General features: G+C 32.7%; 1 protein-coding gene across 1 annotated transcript; it reads left to right on the forward strand.

The window, feature by feature from the left end:
• Positions 1-11,789: 11,789 nt before the first annotated feature.
• Positions 11,790-17,694, forward strand: LOC137814145 (DNA polymerase delta small subunit). Its single transcript, XM_068616722.2, has 14 exons — positions 11,790-11,991; positions 12,078-12,207; positions 12,327-12,433; positions 13,101-13,227; positions 13,511-13,618; positions 14,182-14,297; positions 14,383-14,466; positions 15,278-15,346; positions 15,427-15,498; positions 15,764-15,855; positions 15,935-16,062; positions 16,270-16,371; positions 16,493-16,560; positions 17,469-17,694. Exons 1-14 carry the CDS (start codon positions 11,947-11,949, stop codon positions 17,526-17,528), a joined length of 1,308 nt encoding a protein of 435 aa, XP_068472823.1. The 5' UTR covers positions 11,790-11,946; the 3' UTR covers positions 17,529-17,694.
• Positions 17,695-21,339: the final 3,645 nt, after the last annotated feature.

The following is a 21,339-nucleotide window of genomic DNA, read 5'->3' on the forward strand; positions in this document are numbered from 1 at the left end:
CCGCATTTCATCCTCTTCCTTCACACAACTCTCACTCACAATTTTCATCTTATTTGAAACCCACCACTGTGCCTCTTCTCCTCCTTCTCCATTTTTTACTTTTTCTTTTTCTTTATCATCATTTATTAAATTATTTTATTATGAATACTTTTCTGGGTTCATTACATGTTACTCTTTTAAGAGTTACTTGCTAGTTTTGATTCTCGAAAATCTCCGAAAAGTTCTTGTTGTATCCTGGGGGACTTGCGCAATACATCGTGGATTAGTCCTTACGGACAGTGATTACTCACGCCTCGGGAAACCAATTTTTGTTCGTTTTAAAGCCTCATTTACTACAATCGTAAGGACTTATGTCTGAAAATGCGAACAACAACAACGCTGCTCTGGAAACGTCAAATGTTGTTTCCGCAACGCAATCCATTTTTGCGAAACCATTTACGGATGTCTCAAAAATTGAAGTCTTCGTCGGTCAGAATTTCCAACATTGGCAAGAACGCGTGTCCACCCTATTGGACATGTACGGAGTTGCTTTTGTACTTACAACTTCCAAACCCGACTCAACCACGGCTGTAAAACAAGTTGATGATTAGATCCATGCAAATAAGGTATGTCGTCACCCCTTACTCATTGTGTTATTTAACGATCTGTTCAATGTCTATGCTTCTTATAAGAATGCAAAATATATTTGGGATTCTCTTATCCTCAAATATACTGTCGAAGACATCGTTAGACAAAGTTTCGTAATTGCAAACTACTACCGTTGGGAGATGATTAAAGGCAAATACATCAAAATCCAGATAAATGAATATCACAAGCTTATTGAAGATATCAAAGTTGAAAGCATAACTTTGCTGGATGAATTCGTGTCCGAACTCTTGATCGAAAAACTTTCGCAATCTTGGACGGATTACAAACAACAACTGAAGCACAAACACACATAGATGTCACTATCAGATCTGATCACCCACATCATCATCGAAGACACAAACAGGAAGGAGTGCGTTGCTGCAAAGGCCAAAACTTTGTCTGTCAAAGCAAACGTGGTAGAAGACAAACTAGCTCCAAAACGTTACGAGAAAAATTTTGATCATAAAAAGAAATATAATAAATTCTCTCGTCCCAATGGAACTAACCCCACTTTCAAGAAAAAGGGTAATTGTTTTGTCTGTGGAAAGCCAAGTCATCATGCACCTCAGTGTAGACATAGGGCCAAAAACGACTATCCTCCTAAGGCAAATCTAGCCGAAGGAGAAGATACTATTGCGGCAGTCGTTTCACAAGTAAATCTTGTGACAAATGTGAGCAAATGGGTGGTAGACTCTGGGGCTACCAGACACATTTGTGCAAACATAAATGTGTTTACCTCCTACACAAGTGTGGGGGATGGAGAAGAACAAGTTTATCTCGGTGACTCCAAGACAACTCCAATCCTAGGAAAAGGAAAAGTTCTTCTGAAGCTCACATCTGGTAAAACTTTGGCTTTGAGTGATGTGCTACATGTGCCATCAATTAGAGTTAATTTGATCTTTGTGGCATTGCTAAGTAAATTTGGGGTTAAAGTGTCATTTGAATCTAACAAGATTGTTATGACAAAAAACAATGTTTTTGTGGGGAAGGGATATTGTGATCAAGGTCTTTTTGTATTGAACATTTTTGAAGTTATGAATGAATCTGAATCTTCTGCTTATATTGTTGACTCGTATAATATATGGCATGCTAGATTAGGACATGTGAATTCTTCGTATGTTATGAAATTACAACGACTAAGATTAATCAACATGCATGACAAACAAAATAGTAAATGTGATGTATGCGTAGAATCTAAAATAACAAAGAAAACATGTCATTTTGTATAACGCTAAACTGAACTTCTTAGTTTAATTCATATTGACCTTGCTAATTTAAAACAAACCATGTCTAGAGGTGGTAAAAATTATTTTGTAACTTTTATAGATGATTTTTTTAGATACACCAAAGTGTATTTAATTAAACATAAGGATGAAGCTTTTGACATGTTCTTAACTTATAAAGCGGAAGTAGAAAATCAATTGAATAAGAAAATTAAAAGAATTAGATCAGATAGAAGTGGTGAATATGTTTTATTTAATGATTATTGTATAAAAGAAGGTATTATTCATGAAGTAACCTCATCGTAGTCACCCGAGTCTAATGGAGTAGCTGAAAGGAAAAATAGGACTCTTAAAGAAATGATGAATGCCATGTTTATTAGTTACAATTCTCTTGATAATTTATGGGGTGAATCTCTACTTACTGCGTGTTTTTTGCAAAATATGATACTACATAGTAAAACCGGTAAAACATCCTATGAGTTGTGGAAAGGTTATCAACCTAATATGAAAACCTAATTTTGTGAGGGTGTTCAGCTAAAGTGATGTTACTTGATCCTAAGAAAAGGAAAATAGGCTCTAAAACATTTGATTGTATGTTCTTAGGATATGCAGAACATAGTGTTGCCTATAGGTTTTTAGTTCTTAATAGTGATATAATTGAACGTAACACTATAGTAGAGACGAAAAACACTAAGTTCTTTGAACACATCTTTCCTCTAAAGAGTAGTGGTACATCTGAACAACCTATAGATAATACTAGTGATGCCTTGAGTGAGGATGTCAGTAGAAGGAAAAGATCGAGAAAGGAAACCTCATTTGGAGATGACTTTTACACTTATCTAGTTGAAAATGATCCAATAAGTTTTATAGAAGCTATTAGTGCTCCAGATGCTAAACATTGAGATAAAACCATTAAAACTGAGCTTGATTCAATTAAGAAAAATAATACGTGGACCTTAGTAGATCTGCCTAAAGGAGCAAAACTCAATGGTTGTAAGTGGATCTTTAAGAAGAAGTATTATCCTGATGGATCCATAGAAAAATGTAAGTCAATATTAGTAGCTAAAGGTTTTACTAAAAAACATAACATAGATTACTTTGATACTTTTGCACCTGTTACTAGGATTTCCTCTATCTGGGTGTTGCTAACCTTAGCATTTATCCATAAGTTAGTAATTCACCACATGGATGTTAAAACAACTTTTCTGAATGGTGAATTGAAGAGGAAATTTATATGACTCAACCTGAAGGATGTGTAGTTCCAGGTCTAAAGGAAAAAGTATGCAAACTTTTAAAATCTTTGTATGGTTTGAAACAAGCACCAAAACAATGGCATGAAAAACTTGATAATATTTTACTTTGTGAAGGTTTTTCTACCAATGATGCTGATAAATGTGTGTATTCTAGATCTGAAAATGGTGAATATGTCATAATATGTTTGTATGTGGATGACATGCTAATTTTTTGTACATGCAATGATAGTTTTTAAAACAAAATTATTTCTTGGATCTAAGTTTGAGATAAAAGACATAGGGGAAACAAGTGTGATTCTAGGAGTTAAAATCAAAAGGAAGGGAGATAATATATTACTATCCCAAGAAAAATACACTGAGAAACTTCTTAAGAAGTTTGGTTACTATGACTTTAATTCAGTGAGTACCCCTTATGATGCTAACTCTAAATTAAAGAAGAACAGAGGAAAATCTATTTCTCAAACTCAATATGCCCAGATAATTGGGAGCTTATTGCATTTAATGAGTTTTTCTAGACCAGATATTGCTTATGCAGTAGATAGACTGAGTAGATACACTCAATGTCCTAGTCATGATCATTGGGATGCACTTGCGAGACTCATGAAATATTTAAGAGGTTCAATGGATTATGCCATTGAATATAATGGATTTCCCGCTATGCTAAAAGGGTAGAATGATGCTAACTGGATCTCTGATTCAAATGAGACAAAATCCACTAGTGGTTATGTATTTACACTTGAGGGTGATGCAATTACATGGCAGCCAAACAAACTACTATTGCAAGATCAACAATGGAATCTGAGTTTGTTGCTCTAGAAATGGTTGGTAGTGAAGTTGAGTGGTTGAAAAACTTTTTAGCAAACATTCCATTAGGAATGAAACCAACCCCATCTGTATCAATGCATTGTGATTTCCAATCGGCAATAGCTATAGCTAAAAATAAAAGTTACAATGGAAAGAATAGACATATACAATTGAGACATAATTCGGTGAAACAACTATTAAAGAGTGGAACGATTTCTATTAACAATGTCAATTCATAACAGAATCTGGCAGATTCTTTGACAAAACCCCTAGGGAGAAAAATGATTTTAGAAACATCGAGGGGAATGGGACTTAAGCCACTTGTAAACAAACAAGTGATGGAAACCCAACCTTTGTGATTGGAGATCCCATGAATAAGGTTCTTATGGATAAAAACAAGTCACTTGTTAGTTCTGCTAACACTAATATTGATTCAAAATCAATTTTGTCCATTCCTATGGTGTGTGTGAAAGTGCTAGATACTGCATTATCGAGAGGATAAACTTTGTGGTTAAAATTCAGAGGTAAAAGAGTTTTAATGATTTACAAAGTTTTAATGATTTTCATATCCCTTATGGGTAGTGTATGATTTACAACATACACTTGATGAAATCACCTATATGAGTGTCAAGTGGGGCCGCTTGCATGAGATCTTGGCAAAATCTCTATAACACTCATGAATATCGGGAACGCGCATGGCCTAGTAGCGCAACACAGCAATAACAACAAGTAATGTGACTGATAAACCTCTAACACATACTAAGTGTCTTAGTTCATATAGCTTGCTATACCAACTACACTATGTGTTAAGTTCATCAATCTAAGTCTGGTTCATATAGCTTGTTATACCAGCTTTGATGCATTACATCCTAGATGAACCCAAAAATAATTTTTCTTTCTTTATCTCTATGTTTTATCTTTTGCAATATGTGGGGGATTGTTGTAAACTCGTAAGAACATACAAATATATATTGCAAAACAGAAACAGAGTATGCAACAGGGTATGCGCAGAAAACCTAGCCGTTTCGATGCTGTTGGAGGAGATCTCAAAAGTGCAACTGAGAATATCGCACGACGTTGCTCACTCCACCCCAATTCGTAGCCGCACGACTGAGAACGTTCATGCCTCCGCTCTGCTGGTCTTGCGGAACCTTGAGAACGTTGCAAGAATCGTGGGTGGTTAGCTCCTCCTTTCTTGTGGGTCTTCCTCCACCTCTGGCGGCGGTCACGACTTCATTAAGGTTTGAAGATGCGACAGTTTTGGGTTTCTTCATCTATAAATACCGCATTCCATCCTCTTCCTTCACACAACTCTCACTCACAATTTTCATCTTATTTGAAACCCACCGTCGTGCCTCTTCTCGTTCTTCTCCATTCTTCACTTTTTCTTTTTCTTTCTCATCATTTATTTGTTTATTTTATTATAAATACTTTTATGGGTTCATTAGATATTACTCTTTTAAGTGTACCTTGTTAGATCTGATCCTCGGAAATCTCCAAAAAGTTCCTGTTATATCTTGGGGGACTTGCGCAATACATCGCGGATAAGTCCTTACGGACAGTGATTACTCACGCCTTGGGAAACCAATTTTTGTTCGTTTTAAAGCCTCATTTACTACAATCGTAAGGACTTATGGCTGAAAATACAGACAACAACAACGCTGCTCTAGAAACGTCAAATGTTGTTTTCTCAACGCAAACCATTTTTGCGAAACCATTTCTGGATGTCTCATAAATTGAAGTCTTCATTGGTCAGAATTTTCGACGTTGGCAAGAATGCGTGTCCACCCTATTGGAAAGTGATGTAGTGATGGCAGACGATGGTGGTGGTGGTCGTGACGGTGAGGGTGGGGGAGGGAGATGAGCACCACCACGACGTCATTGTTGGAGTGAGTGAGTGGTGTTTAAGTGATATTGAAGGGTACACTTCCAATCCCAATTTCAATGGTTCAACTGCCACATTGGCACTGATCTTGACATGTCACATTTCTCAATCCCACCTCTCTACCATATAAGTATCATTTGACGTCGTAAAGTGTGACTTAACGAAAAAGGTAATTATACCTAATATTTTTTTATTTATGATTAAAATTTTATATTTTTCTTTGGTAGGATAATTTGGACCATTAAGGTGTTCGATCATCTCACCCAACTCTTCATGTTGGGAGTCTTATGCTAAAAAGGTTTACAAAGGATGATCATGATTAAGATTTTGATATATATTTTTTTGGTTGACCGTTTTTTATGTGATTGTTGATTTGAAGGGATTTGGTGGTTGGAAGGTGACAGGATGAATTGATTGAGTTTTTGCGCTTCAACATCTATAAATAAAGGCGAGTCTTTAGTAGTAAGACCACTTGCATTTTTTATTGATCTAAGTAGTGGTTAGGTGCGGAGAGTTCACATATATTTGATATTAGTGATGTATTTATCTTTGAGTGTATGAACATCTTTGGATTGATGCACCTTGGGGATTCTGGTTAGTTGGTCCCTGTTGTGGGGAAGAGTTCGACCTCTAGGTAGGGGAATGTAGGGTACGCTCTTGGTCGAGTTAAGAATCTTGTTGTTGAGCAAGCGAGAGTGATCCCCCTCTTCGGTCAAGCTGTGAGTGGGTAAATACACACATCACCCATTATTTTCGAAATAGCAATGGTCGTCTGATAGATTCATATGTCACGAGCGTCCTGATGCTCAAAAGGGATGTTGAAGTGGACATAGTTTCTCTCGAGCGATGTATTGTCACTGACAATGTATCTCATGGTTGGAAAGGGGCGTCGTCCAAGTTCCTCTATGTGTATAATTGTTTGTTCTCAAACACCCATGTTCGAATTTCCTTTGATGAGTTTACCATGAGTGTTTTGCACACCCTTAATGTCGCTTCTACACAACTACATCCAAATTCTTGGGCCTCAGTACAAGTCTTTTGCTTGGTATGTGAGAGTTTCAGTTTACTTCCCTCTCCTAAGGTTTTCCTTCACTATTATAATGCTCGGCCTACCATTTCAATCGCTTGGGTATCACTTGTAGATCAATGGGAACATGTTTGTTTGCCCCTATATTTCATCCTATAAAACTTTAAGGGTGTGTTTGGATTAGAAGTTGTGTGTGAATGGAAAGTTGAGGGTATAGGTGAGTGGAAGTGTAAAGAAAGTGTAGAGAAAGTTGAGGGTGTTTGGATTGGGAGATGTTAGAGTGGATGTGTGAATACATTTTTTTGAAAAGTGTGAATGATATGATAGTTGTGAGAGTATTTTAATATATTTTGAATAGTGTAAATTGTAAGATTACTAATTTACCCTTGTATATAAATAAATAAAAAAATGAAATATTAATTAGTTTAAAGAATATTTAAGTTAATTAAAATAATTAGTATTATATTATTTAATTTCTATTACATTATATATAATAATAAAGTATACTTTTTTTGTCCATGTGTAAAAAAATAATAATAAAATGATTATTACTTTTGTACATGATTTTCATAATTAAAATAATTGTAAGTTTCAATTATAACTTAAAAAATAATATAAAATTGAAATGAATTAAAAAAATAAAATATAGAAATGAAATATGAATTTATGTCCAATCTAAAAAAATATTAACTAACCCTAAACCCTAAAAATATTATTTACAAATAAAAAACTATTTCTTATAAAGAATTTAATTTTTAAACACTAATAACTATCTACAATAATTATTAATTTTTATCTACAATAATTATTAATTTTTATCTACAATAATTATTAATTTTGTACATATTTTAGTTAATTAAAATAATTTAAAGTTTTATTTATAAATAAAATAAAAAAATATAAAATTCAAAAAATTAATTAAATATAATTTTAAATATAAGTATAATTTTATCATTTTCTATCATTTTCTTCTCTAAACCTTGACTGTGTTTTTAATTACTACAACCTTTTTTATAATTTTTTAATTATAAGATTATAAATTATGTATAACCTAACAAAAGAAACACTAAACATTATTATTATTACTATTTTTAAAATACGTATTCATATCTATAATTTCAATTCATCCGTAACAAAATAAATATTCATATTTCAATATAATCTTTCCTTCTAATACATAATTACACAAACAACTTATCACAATAATTAATTTACTAATATAATTAATAAATTTCTCCTAAATATTCAGATCTAAAATTACAAAGTAATTAACATCAATAATTATTTTCAAATAATTTAAACAAATTCAATTACAAAGAAAATTTAAACATAAATCTGAAAACTATGAACATAATCGATTATCAGTTCCCTTCAAAAAGCCACATTATCGATTATCCACAGACATAATCGATTATGCTTGTAGTGCAAAAACTAACATAATCGATTATGTTAGTTTTATAATCAATTATGGTCAAAATAACACATGACCCATAATCGATTATGGTTGCCAAAAATTTCCAGATAGCCGATTATGTGAGCAAACATGAAACTGAAATAATCGATTAGGTTCAAACTGAAATAAAAAAAACGTAACCCAGGGCACACATGAACCACCAAACTCACTCTCCTACCTCTATTCTCACTGAAGACCCTCTCCAAGCACTATATCAATGCAACTCTTTCTCTGTCAAGGCTAGCCAGATGTATATATGGTGTAGATATGGTGGTCTTCGAAGTGGTGTAGATATGGTGGTCTTTGAAGGCACTTAGATAATGGTTCATCATGGCAGAAAGAGTTACTGTGCGTAACGTGAATAAGGGGCAGCATGGTAAATGAAGGAATCCTACGTGGCTTTCCACCCTTCTCACCCTCCTATCTCCTCATATCACAGATGAACCAAAAACCACTCTCCTTTCCACTCACCCTCACCCTCACCCTCACCCATCTACAGATCCAAACGGGGGTGGCACCCAACATCCGTCTGCGCCTACAGTGTCACCCCCAAAAGCAAACAAGCCCTAAGGGTGGATTTTTTAAGGTTATCGTTGTCTAAAATATTTTCATCATTCGGGAAAAATCGAAGTTCTCATTTTATTGAACATGGGACTTCGTCCAGTATCATACTTGGCTGAGGTTTATGATAACCTTCAAAGATAAGAATGTCTTTAAAGTCTTAGATCTCCTTCCGAAAAGATTACCCACTCAAAAGGTACTTTCAATTTATCTTTCCCCTCAATGGGTGAATTTGATTGGTATGTTTCGATTGTATTCTCAGTAGGTGTTAATTTTGTTGAATGATTTCTTGCTTTTTAGGCATCATGGATCAAACAACACTTAACTTCATGCAGGGATTGAAGGGTCGATTGGGTGACAAGAGCTCAAATGACGTAATTGACTCCTTTGCTCCAAAGGAGTGACCTTCTTCTATCGCTAACATTAACCTTGCACCTCCTTCAATTCACAAAAAAAAAACACAAGAGGAATGAGAGGTCCAAGAAGCATTATTCTTCGAGAAGGTCCCCTAAGAGGTCTCAACCTTTTTCTTTCTTATGTTAGGACCAATGTTGTTGTACCCCTACTCGACAAGGGAGGACTAAACACTTTTCAAAGGTGTGAATATATATCTAACAACTGCCAAAAAGGAGGTACTACTCTTTGATTCGTTTGAGGAACTCATGGTTGTGTGCTTAGAGATGCAAATTTGAATCGTGGTATTTACTCAGATTCTTGGTTCCAAGTTCTCCAAGGGTTCAACTTTTGAGATAAAAAGTTGTAATAACAAGGATAAAAAGAAGCCTCATCTTGGACAAAAAGGAAAAGTTATTGATTCTAACATAAAAAACTTATTAGTTAAGATGAAGGAATTGAAGAAAAATATTATTGAAATGACCTTGGCTAAAGAGGAGTCCACCTCTCAAAAAGTCAAGGTCGAGGAGGAGCTATCGACATTTAAAGGGTATGTTCTTAGGATTCATGTCAAGGGCTTCAACCAAGATATTCGTTAACCAATCATTAAGTATGGTATTCCGATGGCAGAGGGACAATTTGATGTTGGCAATGATGTATATCGGGGACAACTAATACTTATTGAAGACACCAACTTCTACTGAAATCATGGCATGGATTTGTATGTCAAACTAAAGAGAGATTCTTGTGTTGTCGATTTAAGTGTGCACATGTATGCTCATAAGACCTCAAACAACTTTTTTGTCCACTTCCCTTTAATGACCCTAATCATTTTTTCAACTTGTTCAAAATACCTTGTTGGTGACCTCACTTGACCATTGGTTTTGAGGGGGCTCTATCGAGTTGGTGATGTGATGAATTTCAAGACCTTTATAAAACTCGATTAGACCTTGGTCGACAAACTGTTGTCCATTATTAGTGATTATTGAATGAGGTATGGCATATCAACATATGATATACTTCCATACAAATCTCTAGACATTTTTTGTCGAGATGGAATCTAGAGGTTTTGCCTCAAGCCATTAAGTGAAATAGTCAATTCCTATCAACAAAAACTTACATTGTCTTTTGTCGAGAGGAAAGAACCCTACTATGTTCATTCATCATGTTTAAAAGGTCACGGGGAAGGGATGTGGTGTACTGTCTCGAGCTTAACGTGTACCAGATTTTTGTGCTTCTGACACTTTACACATTTTTTCACATACTTGGCGTAATCGTTTTGAATAGTAGGTTCGTAGTAGTCTGCTCTAAGGACTTTGGTTTATATAGTTCTTCCTACATATTACAAATTGCATACTCCTCATTGTTACTCTTCCATGATGTACTTGGCTTGGCCTTTCGTCACACATTTTAGCAGGGACCGAGAATAGCTTATTTTGAATAGGTCGTGGCCAATAAGCATATATCATGCGCACTTATATCTTATCAGTTTTTCCTTGAGTTCGGTGCATATGCTTCTACTAAATTATTATATGAAGGCCATCCATGTTTTATCTCAAGAGGTTGAGAAGCATTCGACTTGGTCTATGATTGATACCATAATCGTTTGTTGAATGATTGATTGGTGGTGACTTTTCTTCTTGCTGTTCACCAATTTGGACAATAAGTAGGCATAAATGTGTCTTTGCATCGGGGGCTCCAATGGAATTTAGAGTCATTTTTAGTAGTTGAATGATTGGTTTTGTCTTCGTGAGAAGTTTTGATAAAACCCAAGATAGTATAGAGAGTCTTTCAATGAGTCTTTGCACCTCTTTCATGTTTTTGGGGATTATCATCTCAATGATAGTTCGACATTTGTTGGGATTAGTTTTTGTGCCTTTATGATTGAGCATGAAACCAAAGAATTTTCCGCTCTCCACCCTAAATACACACTTCTTGGGATTCAATCTACTGTTATTTTAAGCACGACGAACACTTTACCGAGATCCTCCACATGCAAGATTTAGACTTAACAACCATGTCATCCATATATACTTTGACATTTTGTCTGATAAGACCCTTGAAGACCTTGTTCATTACTTTTCGATAAGTTACTTTGGCATTCTTAAGGTCGAAGAGGATGACTTCGTAAAAGTAATTCACATCATCCATCATAAAAGTCATATTCTCCTTGTCTCTTTGATGAATGTAAATCTAATTATATCAGTGTGTCCAGAAAGCTTAAAATTTTTTGTTTGATCGTCCCATTGACAAATTGGTGTATGCTCGATAAAGCATAATTATCCTTTAAACACACCTTATTAAGGTTAGTATAATTTGTCATTTGTTTTTTTTTTACCATAAGTGCATTTGTGAGTCACATTATTTATTGAGATTTTCAGTTTTACAAATTTATTTACTTATTTTGAAAATATTTTTGTTGTTGTACGAGCTTGCTATATTCATGTTATTTTAAATTTACCTTTTATTTGTATAAAATTAATCAATTACATTTTATGGATCACATTAAAAAATCCTAGAACAATTGAGATACGGGTATCGAACCACGAACATTCCGCATGCGAAAAAGTAACACTACCACCAAACCAGCATACTCTGTAACATAGTTGTTGTAAACTTTTTCTATATAACCATTAAAAAATTGAGTATTTATGTATTGTTGTTCCCTGCAGAATTGAAAGAAAGAAAGAAAGAATTGAAGCGAGGGAAGTGTTCCCGCCATGGCCATGGGAATGGAACGAGTGCAGTGTAGCTATGGCTCTCTGGTCAATGCTCTCTCTCTCTCTCTCTCTGATTCATTTGTATTGTGATCTTGATGATGAATGTGTTGATTTGATTTCAATGGAAGCAGGACGAAACGTTCAAAATTAGGAAAGAGATGTTTCACGGCCAACAGTACAGCCATATTTACTTCGCACGCCTTCATTTGATGCGAACTCTGTTGTATTCTCTCGTTCCTCATTGGAAACCTAATTTTCCCGGTACCCTACTCCTTGCTTTTTCTACTATAACATCCACTTAGGGTAATATAATACTATCATATTTGTGTGTGTTTCTTTGAGGTTTCAAATAACTGCTTACCGGTTTCTGTTTCCAACAGTGTGCACGGTGCTGGAATTGGAGGAGGGCAAGGAATGTGTCATTGTTGGAACCCTCTACAAACACATGAAGCTCAAACCTTGTATACTTGACGAGTATTCTAAGCAGGTTCCTTTCTGTCTATACTTCATGGGTATCCCCAATATTGCATGTGTGTTTTTTAAATTTTAAGTAAATTGTAAAAATATAATTAGAAAATATTACAGAGAATATTAAGAGTGAATTGTGAGTGCATTGACAGTGTAAATGTTTTTTACATGTTCATTCAATCTCAGATTGACAGTGTAAATGTTTTTTACATGTTCAATCAATCTCAGATCGACATGTATGATAATTTGTTGACCTTTAAACTTCCGGTCTTAAAAGTCGTATCAATGTGGATATCTAACTAGTTCACAGCGTCAACATAGAAATTAAGTTTGAATGTCGGAAAATCTCAAAAAATAGTTTACTTGTGTTGTCAATGATTTGTAAATGTGTCCTTTATGCGCAATGTAAGCTGTAGGAATTCGTGTATTTGTTGAGGAGATGCAGAGAAGCAAAAGTGTTTTCTGGTTGAATTGCTAATGAAAGAGGAGAAAAAAATATTTATTTGGTTTAATATGGAAGCTTTTAGGTTGTGTTGTGTTATGGTACTTTGAAGAGTATATAGGTCTCGAGAGAGTGAGGACTTGCATTCGTTATATAAGGATGAATTGTGTGCTTTCTTTTATGAAATTTGATAATAATGTGCCGTGGTGCTGTATTTCACTACTTTTCTGCTGATAATATGCAGAAATCAGTGGTTCCACTTGTCAAGCCACATAACTTCATGGACTCGGATGATTACCTAGTTTTGGAAGATGAAAGTGGGCGGGTTAAGCTCAGTGGAAATATCATTCCGCCCTCTGAATATGTAACAGGTCTATATGATGAACAACTTATCCTGATTTAGTAAAATAGATTTTGTTATAAGAAGGCAATTATGAAACATGTGCATGTTAATTCCAAAACACTAAGTTTAGTTTTTATAACTTCTTTATTTTTCCTTCTTTCTGTTTGGATGGCTTTGTTTTCAGATTTGTTTAATATATGAGGTATCTAGGAATAATACATCTGGCTACTTTATAGCAATGCAACTTGCCTTCTGTACAAAGGACTGTCATTTGAAACATGACAATTTTATACTTACATTATCTGCAACAGGAATTGTGGTTGCTTTACTTGGAAAGGAAAGTGGGGCAGGTGACTTTTTGGTTCAGGATGTACTGGATGCTGGCTTACCCCCACAGATAGAATTTCCTCTTAAATCAGGTACCTCTTGTATATCCCTTGCATTTTATAACCCAATAAAGCATGCCCTTGACATTTATGGGATTTTTTCCCAGACCTTAGCTACACATTGTAGATTATGATTTCCCATTTGAGGACGGAAGAATATTTGGGGAATTGGCATCCCACTTTCCTGCATAAAGTGATGTTTCTGTTATCTGTTTAGTATTTGGTCAGAAGGATTTGTGCTGTTTGAAAATTTTATTATTCATAGTCTGCAATCATAAATGATCTTCTGTTTCCTTTTTCTTATCATAGTCTCTTTCTATTTGATTTCATAAGATTTTAGTTGTATTTGCTGGAGTTAACGGAACTAGTTTCTTATCTTTTTATATGGTCAAACTTTGGAAAGTTACCCAATTCAAATATGCTGCCTGTTCTATGCTTCTCCTGCTTGTCTTAATGCAGAGATAATGAGCAACAAACTTGCCATTTTATCCTTTTAACTTTACATATTTGATCATCCATACTTCAATATTTCTTATTAAAATTTCAAATTTTAATGAGAATATTGTCTTGAATTTTCTTTTATTTGTCTTTTACAGGGGAAGACAAATACGTTGTTCTTGTGTCAGGTTTAAGGGTTGGGAGCAGCACCTCTAATCCTCTTCAATTTCAGCTTCTCGTTGATCATATCACAGGGCATTTAGGAGATGAGAAGGTTTGTCCTGTTTTTCTCTCAACTTCTCAAGTTGATAATTATGCACCATTACATTTTAACTAATAAAAAGTGTCAAATTACACAGGAGCAAAGTATTGCGTCAAAAATTGTTCAAGTTGTCTTTGCTGGAAATCTAGTTGAGATACCTCAGAGACTTCTTAACGGACAGGTATTTACGTTCCTGTATAGGGTGAGAGAGATAGGAAAACAAAAGGATTTTAGAGAGAAATCGTTATTTCTGCATATACCATTTACTACTTACATGAGCTTTACTGTGGAAGGAGAGATCTGATTTATTACAGGAAAAGAATAGTATAACTATGTGACAATGTGTGGTTATACAAAAGTAACATAATAGAGTAATATGCTCCACTAATATCTTAACAGTGTCACTGACAAGTTTCTTTAATGATTATGCATTTTTTTCAACTATTTGGTTTCCTATGCCAATATGTCTTTGCTTAACAAGTTTAAACAATGTATTCAATATAATTCAATAGTTTTACCTTTTTCTTCTTCTAATAAAGTAAAAACCTTTGTTTCATGGACCAAAATATGATCACCCACTCTTCTATTGTAATTTGTATTGTATAATCACCTATTAGTTTTCTCTGGTATCTGAATTCCTTGATTGCACTTGCTCTCTCATATTTGATTTAGTTGCTAAGGCGGGTAGGTACAGTTGCCATAGTAATTCACTTTTGTGGAGGAATATTACAGAATCATCTGATTTGTGTTAATGAATAATTAGATGAGAAGAACTAAGTTATCCTGCCACTTCTTAACATCTTAGAGTTGCATTTTAGATTCACGCACTTTGGTTGATTATATAAAGTCTTGATTGACATCAGGTTGCTATAGCACCCATTGCTTGCAAAACAGTTAATTGAGCTGATTACAGTAAATAATACAACCAGTTTTCTGGCGTTTAATCTGTAATTTATGATGGGATTTATTGGCCTTTTCATCAATATTTGTAGAATTTGGCTTCAAAGGATCTTGCAATAATGTCTGAGCCAATAAGGGAGCTAGACATTCTGTTGAGTCAGGTTTGTTTCATTACATTCATTCTTATATTGTACTCCTTGTTTTTCTCAATAATTTGCCTAACTTTTACTTGCTTTTTCAGATAGCTGCTGGTTTGCCTTTGGATATCATGCCAGGACACAGTGACCCTGCTAATTTCTCATTGCCACAACAGGTTCTTATATTTTTCTTTCAAGGGTTGAGTCCAGATTCTCTGCTGGGTTTTTAGTGTTGTTCCTCTACTGTGCCTTCAAAATACACTGATTTTGATATATTAAAAAAGTTTTTAATATATTTTAATATATCAAAATCTGTGTATTTTGAAGACACGGTAGAAGGACAACACCAAAATCCCAGCAGAGAATCCAAATTCTTCAATTGTTATATAGGTCATATTAACATGTGCTGTTTTTCTTTGCTACTAAAATCATCACTTGCAGTCATTGCATGGATGCCTTTTCCCTGGGTCTTCTGCATACAATACTTTTAGATCTTGTACAAATCCTCATTGTTTTGAGCTTGATAATGTCAGGTAAATAGTATATTCTCAATATTATTGTCTTTGTTGCTAAAAGCATTATACATTGAACATGATCCCGCACTGCTTCCAGGTTTATTGGGACATCGGGTCAAAATGTAGATGATCTTGAGAAATATTCGGATGCAAAAGATAAACTTGAATTCATGGAAAGGACATTAAGGTGGAGGCATTTAGCACCCACTGCACCTAATACTCTTGGTATGCTCATTATGTATGCCTCAATGCTTTTACGCCTTATTTATTATCAATAATCCTTTTTTTTTTCTGCTTAGCTCAGCCAATTTTTTTCTGGAGGTTGAACATTTGTTATATATATTACCTGCTATTTCTGAAGAAACATAGTTGTTCTCCCAAAACATAAAAATGATTTATTCTGACTTCTGTTACTAAACTGTTGCCTTCCAGGGTGCTTTCCTTATACTGAGAGGGATCCTTTCTTCATTGAGAGCTGTCCTCACGTTTACTTTGTTGGAAATCAAGATAAATTTGAAACTCGGATCGTAAAGGGTATTTTTATTCTAAAATCATTATTGCAGTTGCCGAATTAAAAGTTACTTTGTTTCTGTTTTGCATTAACTATAATATCCCTTCCCTAAAACTTTAATTAATTTTTGCATGATGATTGCAGGATCAGAAGGGCAGTTAGTGAGACTAATATGTGTTCCTAAATTCAGTGAAACTGGAATTGCTGTTATGGTGAGCTCCAAATCTTGCAGTCTTCATTTTAACTTAGATATGGTCTTTTAATACTTGTATAAATATATTACTCCATTAGCACATCAGTAACATGTCTCTGTTTTGGTGCTAAAGTAACGGATTGTTGTCCCTGTGAACGTACAAACGAGACTCAACTTAGGTATTTCATTGCAGTCAGTTAAAAATTTAGAATGGGTTTCTTTAAATGATTAATAAGCTAAAAATATGGTTCCTAGCTAGAATTTCAATGTTGTCTTTCTCGCTGCTTTTCTCCCTTCTATTATATAATGGAGAAATTTTAAAATGTTCAATTAAAAGAAAGAATATCAAAAAATTATGTTTTTACTATTTTGACAAAACTTTCTATAGATATAGGGTTCTCTTTTAAGAAAATCATGAAAGGTTTGGTCTTGGTATGTGCTAGAGATAACTGGGTGTTTCCAATTATTTTGGTTACGGATTGGTCACGCGAGACAAACAGGTTTTGGTATGTAGATTGTCTTTTATCTACTAGTCCTCCAAGCCCCAGCTATACGATGGTTGATATAGTTTCCAGTTGGGTTGAAGGTGATGCTTGTAAATCTGTAATTTTGAAATTTAATGAATAAAGTATGAAGCCCTGTTGCAATCTTTTTAGCTCCTCGTGTTATTTACTTTGTTAATATGCCAGGAACTTTACTGACCTAGTTAGGTATCTCTTGCCTTCTCTAAGAAGGTAGAAGTTTTAGTTCGATACTACTTGGTTGCCACTGATGCAATCCTAGAAGGATCTATATTTGATGAAAAGATGTAGTTAAGAGCAATATTAGTTGAAGGATTACCACTGCTGAAGGTTGTTTTCTCTGCTTAATGTTTGGTTGATATAGTCCTGGTTTCATCTGATGTAATTATTCTTTCCCCTTATGCAGCTTAATCTAAGGGACCTCGAATGTCATGCTCTCAGTTTTGGAACCCAATTCGGCTCATAACAATGCAGAATGAAGTTGCTTTGGTAATTAAATCTGTAAGCTTCCAAATAATACTTGTTATGAAAAGTTATAAAATTTAATTAATGTATAATAATTTTAGTATTAACTAAACCAATGCTAATTTTTAATATTAATTTAATTTTTGCAAGTTTGATTAATTGTAGTTTAATATGAATGAGAAGATTTATCATATTTAAATTTAAATATTTTAATTAAAATAATTTATAATTTTTATTCGTTGTTACGAATATATAACATATTAATCAGTAACTTAGTATATGTTAATTTAAATAAATATTAAAAATATATTATATTAACATCAGTAATTATAATTATAATAATATTCATTTAATCAATACTAACACATGTATTTTTTTACAAAAACTAAAAATTAAAATGTCTTTAATATTATAACAGTCGTCGACTCTAATATTTTTTTAACATATTAATAATTATTAAAATATATTTAATATTATTAAAATCAATTAAGATGACTCTAATATATTTTTTCATATATTTATAATTATTAAAATATATTTAATATAATCAAATATATTTTTTAATATTAAAACACGCTTAATATTACTAAAGTCTATCTAAGTGACTTTAATATCTTTATTTTTAAATGTTTTCTATATATCATTAAAATTTATAATAATTCTATGTATTATATATTATTGAAAAAATATAAATATTTTATTTCGTTAAAGTCGATTTTGCAACTCTTACAATGTCTCCAAAAATGTCTCAAGCATAAATTTTGGAAGTTATCTTTGCGAGCTGTATATAGCATTTTATTATTAAAATAGATTGAAACATATGAATTTAGAAATAGGTTTGTTAATGTGCATGAAAAATTACATGGCACTAGATATTATTTCTTCTTCCAATTGTGAAGAATCAAATAAAATTAAACAAATCGACTTTTTTTTTATGAGGAAAGTTATGGTTTTTATCGGTATTATTATAGTGCTAATTTAAATGTCATTAAAATTAATTTTCTAACTCTCAATTTGGCCCTTGAGTGACTTTTTATTATTGTCAATAAGAACCTTCATTGAAGGGCACACAATCTTCTAAGAAACTATATTTGAATTTAGTATTTAATATTTAGTCAAATATTAACTATAATAATATTAACAATTAATTTGAAACTTTTAAAACTCAAAGAAATTGTATTTGGATTAACTAAATAATGGATTTCCATATCAAATATAAAGTGAAATGGTTGTCACAATTCAAATCAAGAGAATAAAGTGCTAGTAACATGTATAATGTTCATTCAAGAGACCCCATTCTTTTCCTTTGAGTTTGTCATTTCCTTGCTTATATTATCAATCAAATCAAATGCCAACTTGCCATCTACATAATTTCTTTCATTTTGATTTGATTTTTGATACGTTGAATTATACTTTCAACTATATATTTTCAAATTAGTTGAGTTGTAGAAATTTAATCTTCAATCTTAAAGAGTAAATTATGTTTTAGTTGTTGTAACATGTTTTTTTTCCGAAAATGAATAAATTAAATAAAGAAAAATATTTTAAAGAGTTGTTGCTAATATACTTATGAGATAAAGTAACACTTTATAATCTTTATGATAATTGTTAATACTCTTTTTAGGTTAGAGAACATAATGATAAAAAAAATTTATCAGTAAAAAATTAATGAATTAAAAGAGATACTTAATATTATTTCAATCCTTATACAAATATAAAAAAATCTCACCACCTAACTTACAATTTTAAAAGAGCATTACAAACACCAAAATTAGTTAATAGCAAAGCAAACAAAACCAAACCAAAAGCACATATCAATTATGTATATGGAGACCTTATTGAGCACAACCACCTCTGCCCTTTCAAAGCATAATTATGCAGCAAAACCAATCCTATGAAACCTTTCCAGGTGCACCCTTAATTTAGAAATTCAAAGGATATTGCTAAACACATTGAAACAATGACAAATACATGACAAAAAATTGCACTAAAAGCATGCATATGCTTTGCTACCACATGCAGGATAAAGATCAAGTTCATATATATAGAACTCAATATCCTCTCGATTTATGTTTTTCTATTACCCTATTGCTATCAAATTAATGTACACAATACTAAAGAAATTATCCTTTCATTCCCTTCACACGATTTATTAGAACCAACTTAACTCTAAAAGGCAAAAGATAGGTTCTCTTTTCTAGACTAATATATTTGTAATAATTATACAAATCATAATTAAACATCTGATCATATAAAGCAATTTCAATTCGCTCTACCAAATCTAAATAAGATATTTACTAATTTGTTAGAGGCTTCACTGGTGATTCCCAATTCAAGACAATTTCTTTATACTAACTTGTCTAGATGTGAAGTCCCTTCTCCTCTTCATTAGAATTCATACTATAGTCAATCTTACATTTATAATGTATATCATAGGAACAAAATCATAGTAATTCTAAAGCAAGTAAAATCAATAACCAAAACTCATAGTAGCAACTATGGAAGAAACCAAAATTGTTACCTATCTTTTACAAGCGAAGTTAGAGAGTTGTATAAATGGTAAAAAAGGTTAAGTTAAATAATAAAATCTATGCAAGTTCTATTCTTACAAGAGCATAAACAAAAATCACAAAACTAACACCGCAATTGAGAGATTACACACTTGATTTAACACATGGACAGTGAACAAAACCATTAGAGACTTTAATCTAATAACCCTAGCATCAATGAGATCTACAAATTTGAATATTTTAATATGAAAATCATAAGATTAAACAAGATAGGGAATTATATAATAAAAGGAAAAGTGAATTCATGAAGAAAAATCTAGATTCAAAGTGAAATTCAAAAAAATGCTAGAAGGTTCAATTTATAAATATAAAGGTATGAATCCATTAAGAAAAAAAGAAAAGAGATAAGAGTTTTGGATTTACTTGTGGAGATGAAACTTCTCAAAAGAGGAACTTCAATGGAGATGAAGCTGAAAAAATTGAGGTTTGATGAAATTTCGGGAAGAGAATAGAAAGTGAAAATGCTTTTACTATGATGTGAGAATCATTGTGAAATATAACTATACATGATTATGCTTTATAAGTTAATTGAATGTTTGGTCGATTAAATCAAGTATTCTGTTTTTTATGGAACTGAATTAGTTTTTGTTTAATCGACTAAGTTAAATCGCAAGTAAAATATTTACTATATTTTAATTTATTAATAAACTTGATATTAATTTATTAAATTTTTTAATGCTCAGAAAATTGCATATGATTTTTGAATAATCACTATGTAGAACTGGAAACTTGAAAAGGAAGATGATTACTTCTTGCATTTTCATGTCAATTTTGATGAACTTCAAATGAGAATAATCTTTCAAAGATATGGTAAAGTGCTAGACGTATTTATTTAAGGAAGATTAAATAGAAATGGTAAACACTTCGGATTTCTCATATTCGTCGAAGTTTGAGATGCAACAAAACTAGAGTATCAACTTGAAGAAATCAAAATAGGGAATGTCAAAATTCATGTAAACCACCTCAATATAGAAGGAATGAAAAAGTGATACATAGCCAAAAAGAAAAATAACAAACAAAAAAAAGTATGAAAAGAGTTGAAAAGGAGTTCAACTATGCACAAGTGGTACAAGGAGGCAAGAATGATGTCAAAACAAAGTATGGATGTTATCGGTTGGAGTTCTGGACAAAAGATCGAGAAAAAGAATGGATGAAAAGAAGTATGATGGGAAGTGTAAATAACGTAACAAAAATAGAAGAACTAAAGAACAACTTCATTTTGGTCATTGCTATTTCAATTTA

This window comes from Phaseolus vulgaris, chromosome 1 (assembly GCF_051622355.1).
Source record: "Phaseolus vulgaris cultivar YP4 chromosome 1, ASM5162235v1, whole genome shotgun sequence".
NCBI classification, from domain to species: Eukaryota; Viridiplantae; Streptophyta; class Magnoliopsida; order Fabales; family Fabaceae; genus Phaseolus; species Phaseolus vulgaris.

Bases quoted from the DNA above. Each gene is read 5' to 3' on its own strand.
- LOC137814145 (XM_068616722.2), top strand. From the start codon at position 11,947: ATGGCCATGGGAATGGAACGAGTGCAGTGTAGCTATGGCTCTCTG. The intron at 13,228-13,510 runs GTCTATATGATG...TATCTGCAACAG, and splicing joins GCCCTCTGAATATGTAACAG to GAATTGTGGTTGCTTTACTT. The intron at 15,347-15,426 runs GTTTGTTTCATT...TTGCTTTTTCAG, and splicing joins TAGACATTCTGTTGAGTCAG to ATAGCTGCTGGTTTGCCTTT.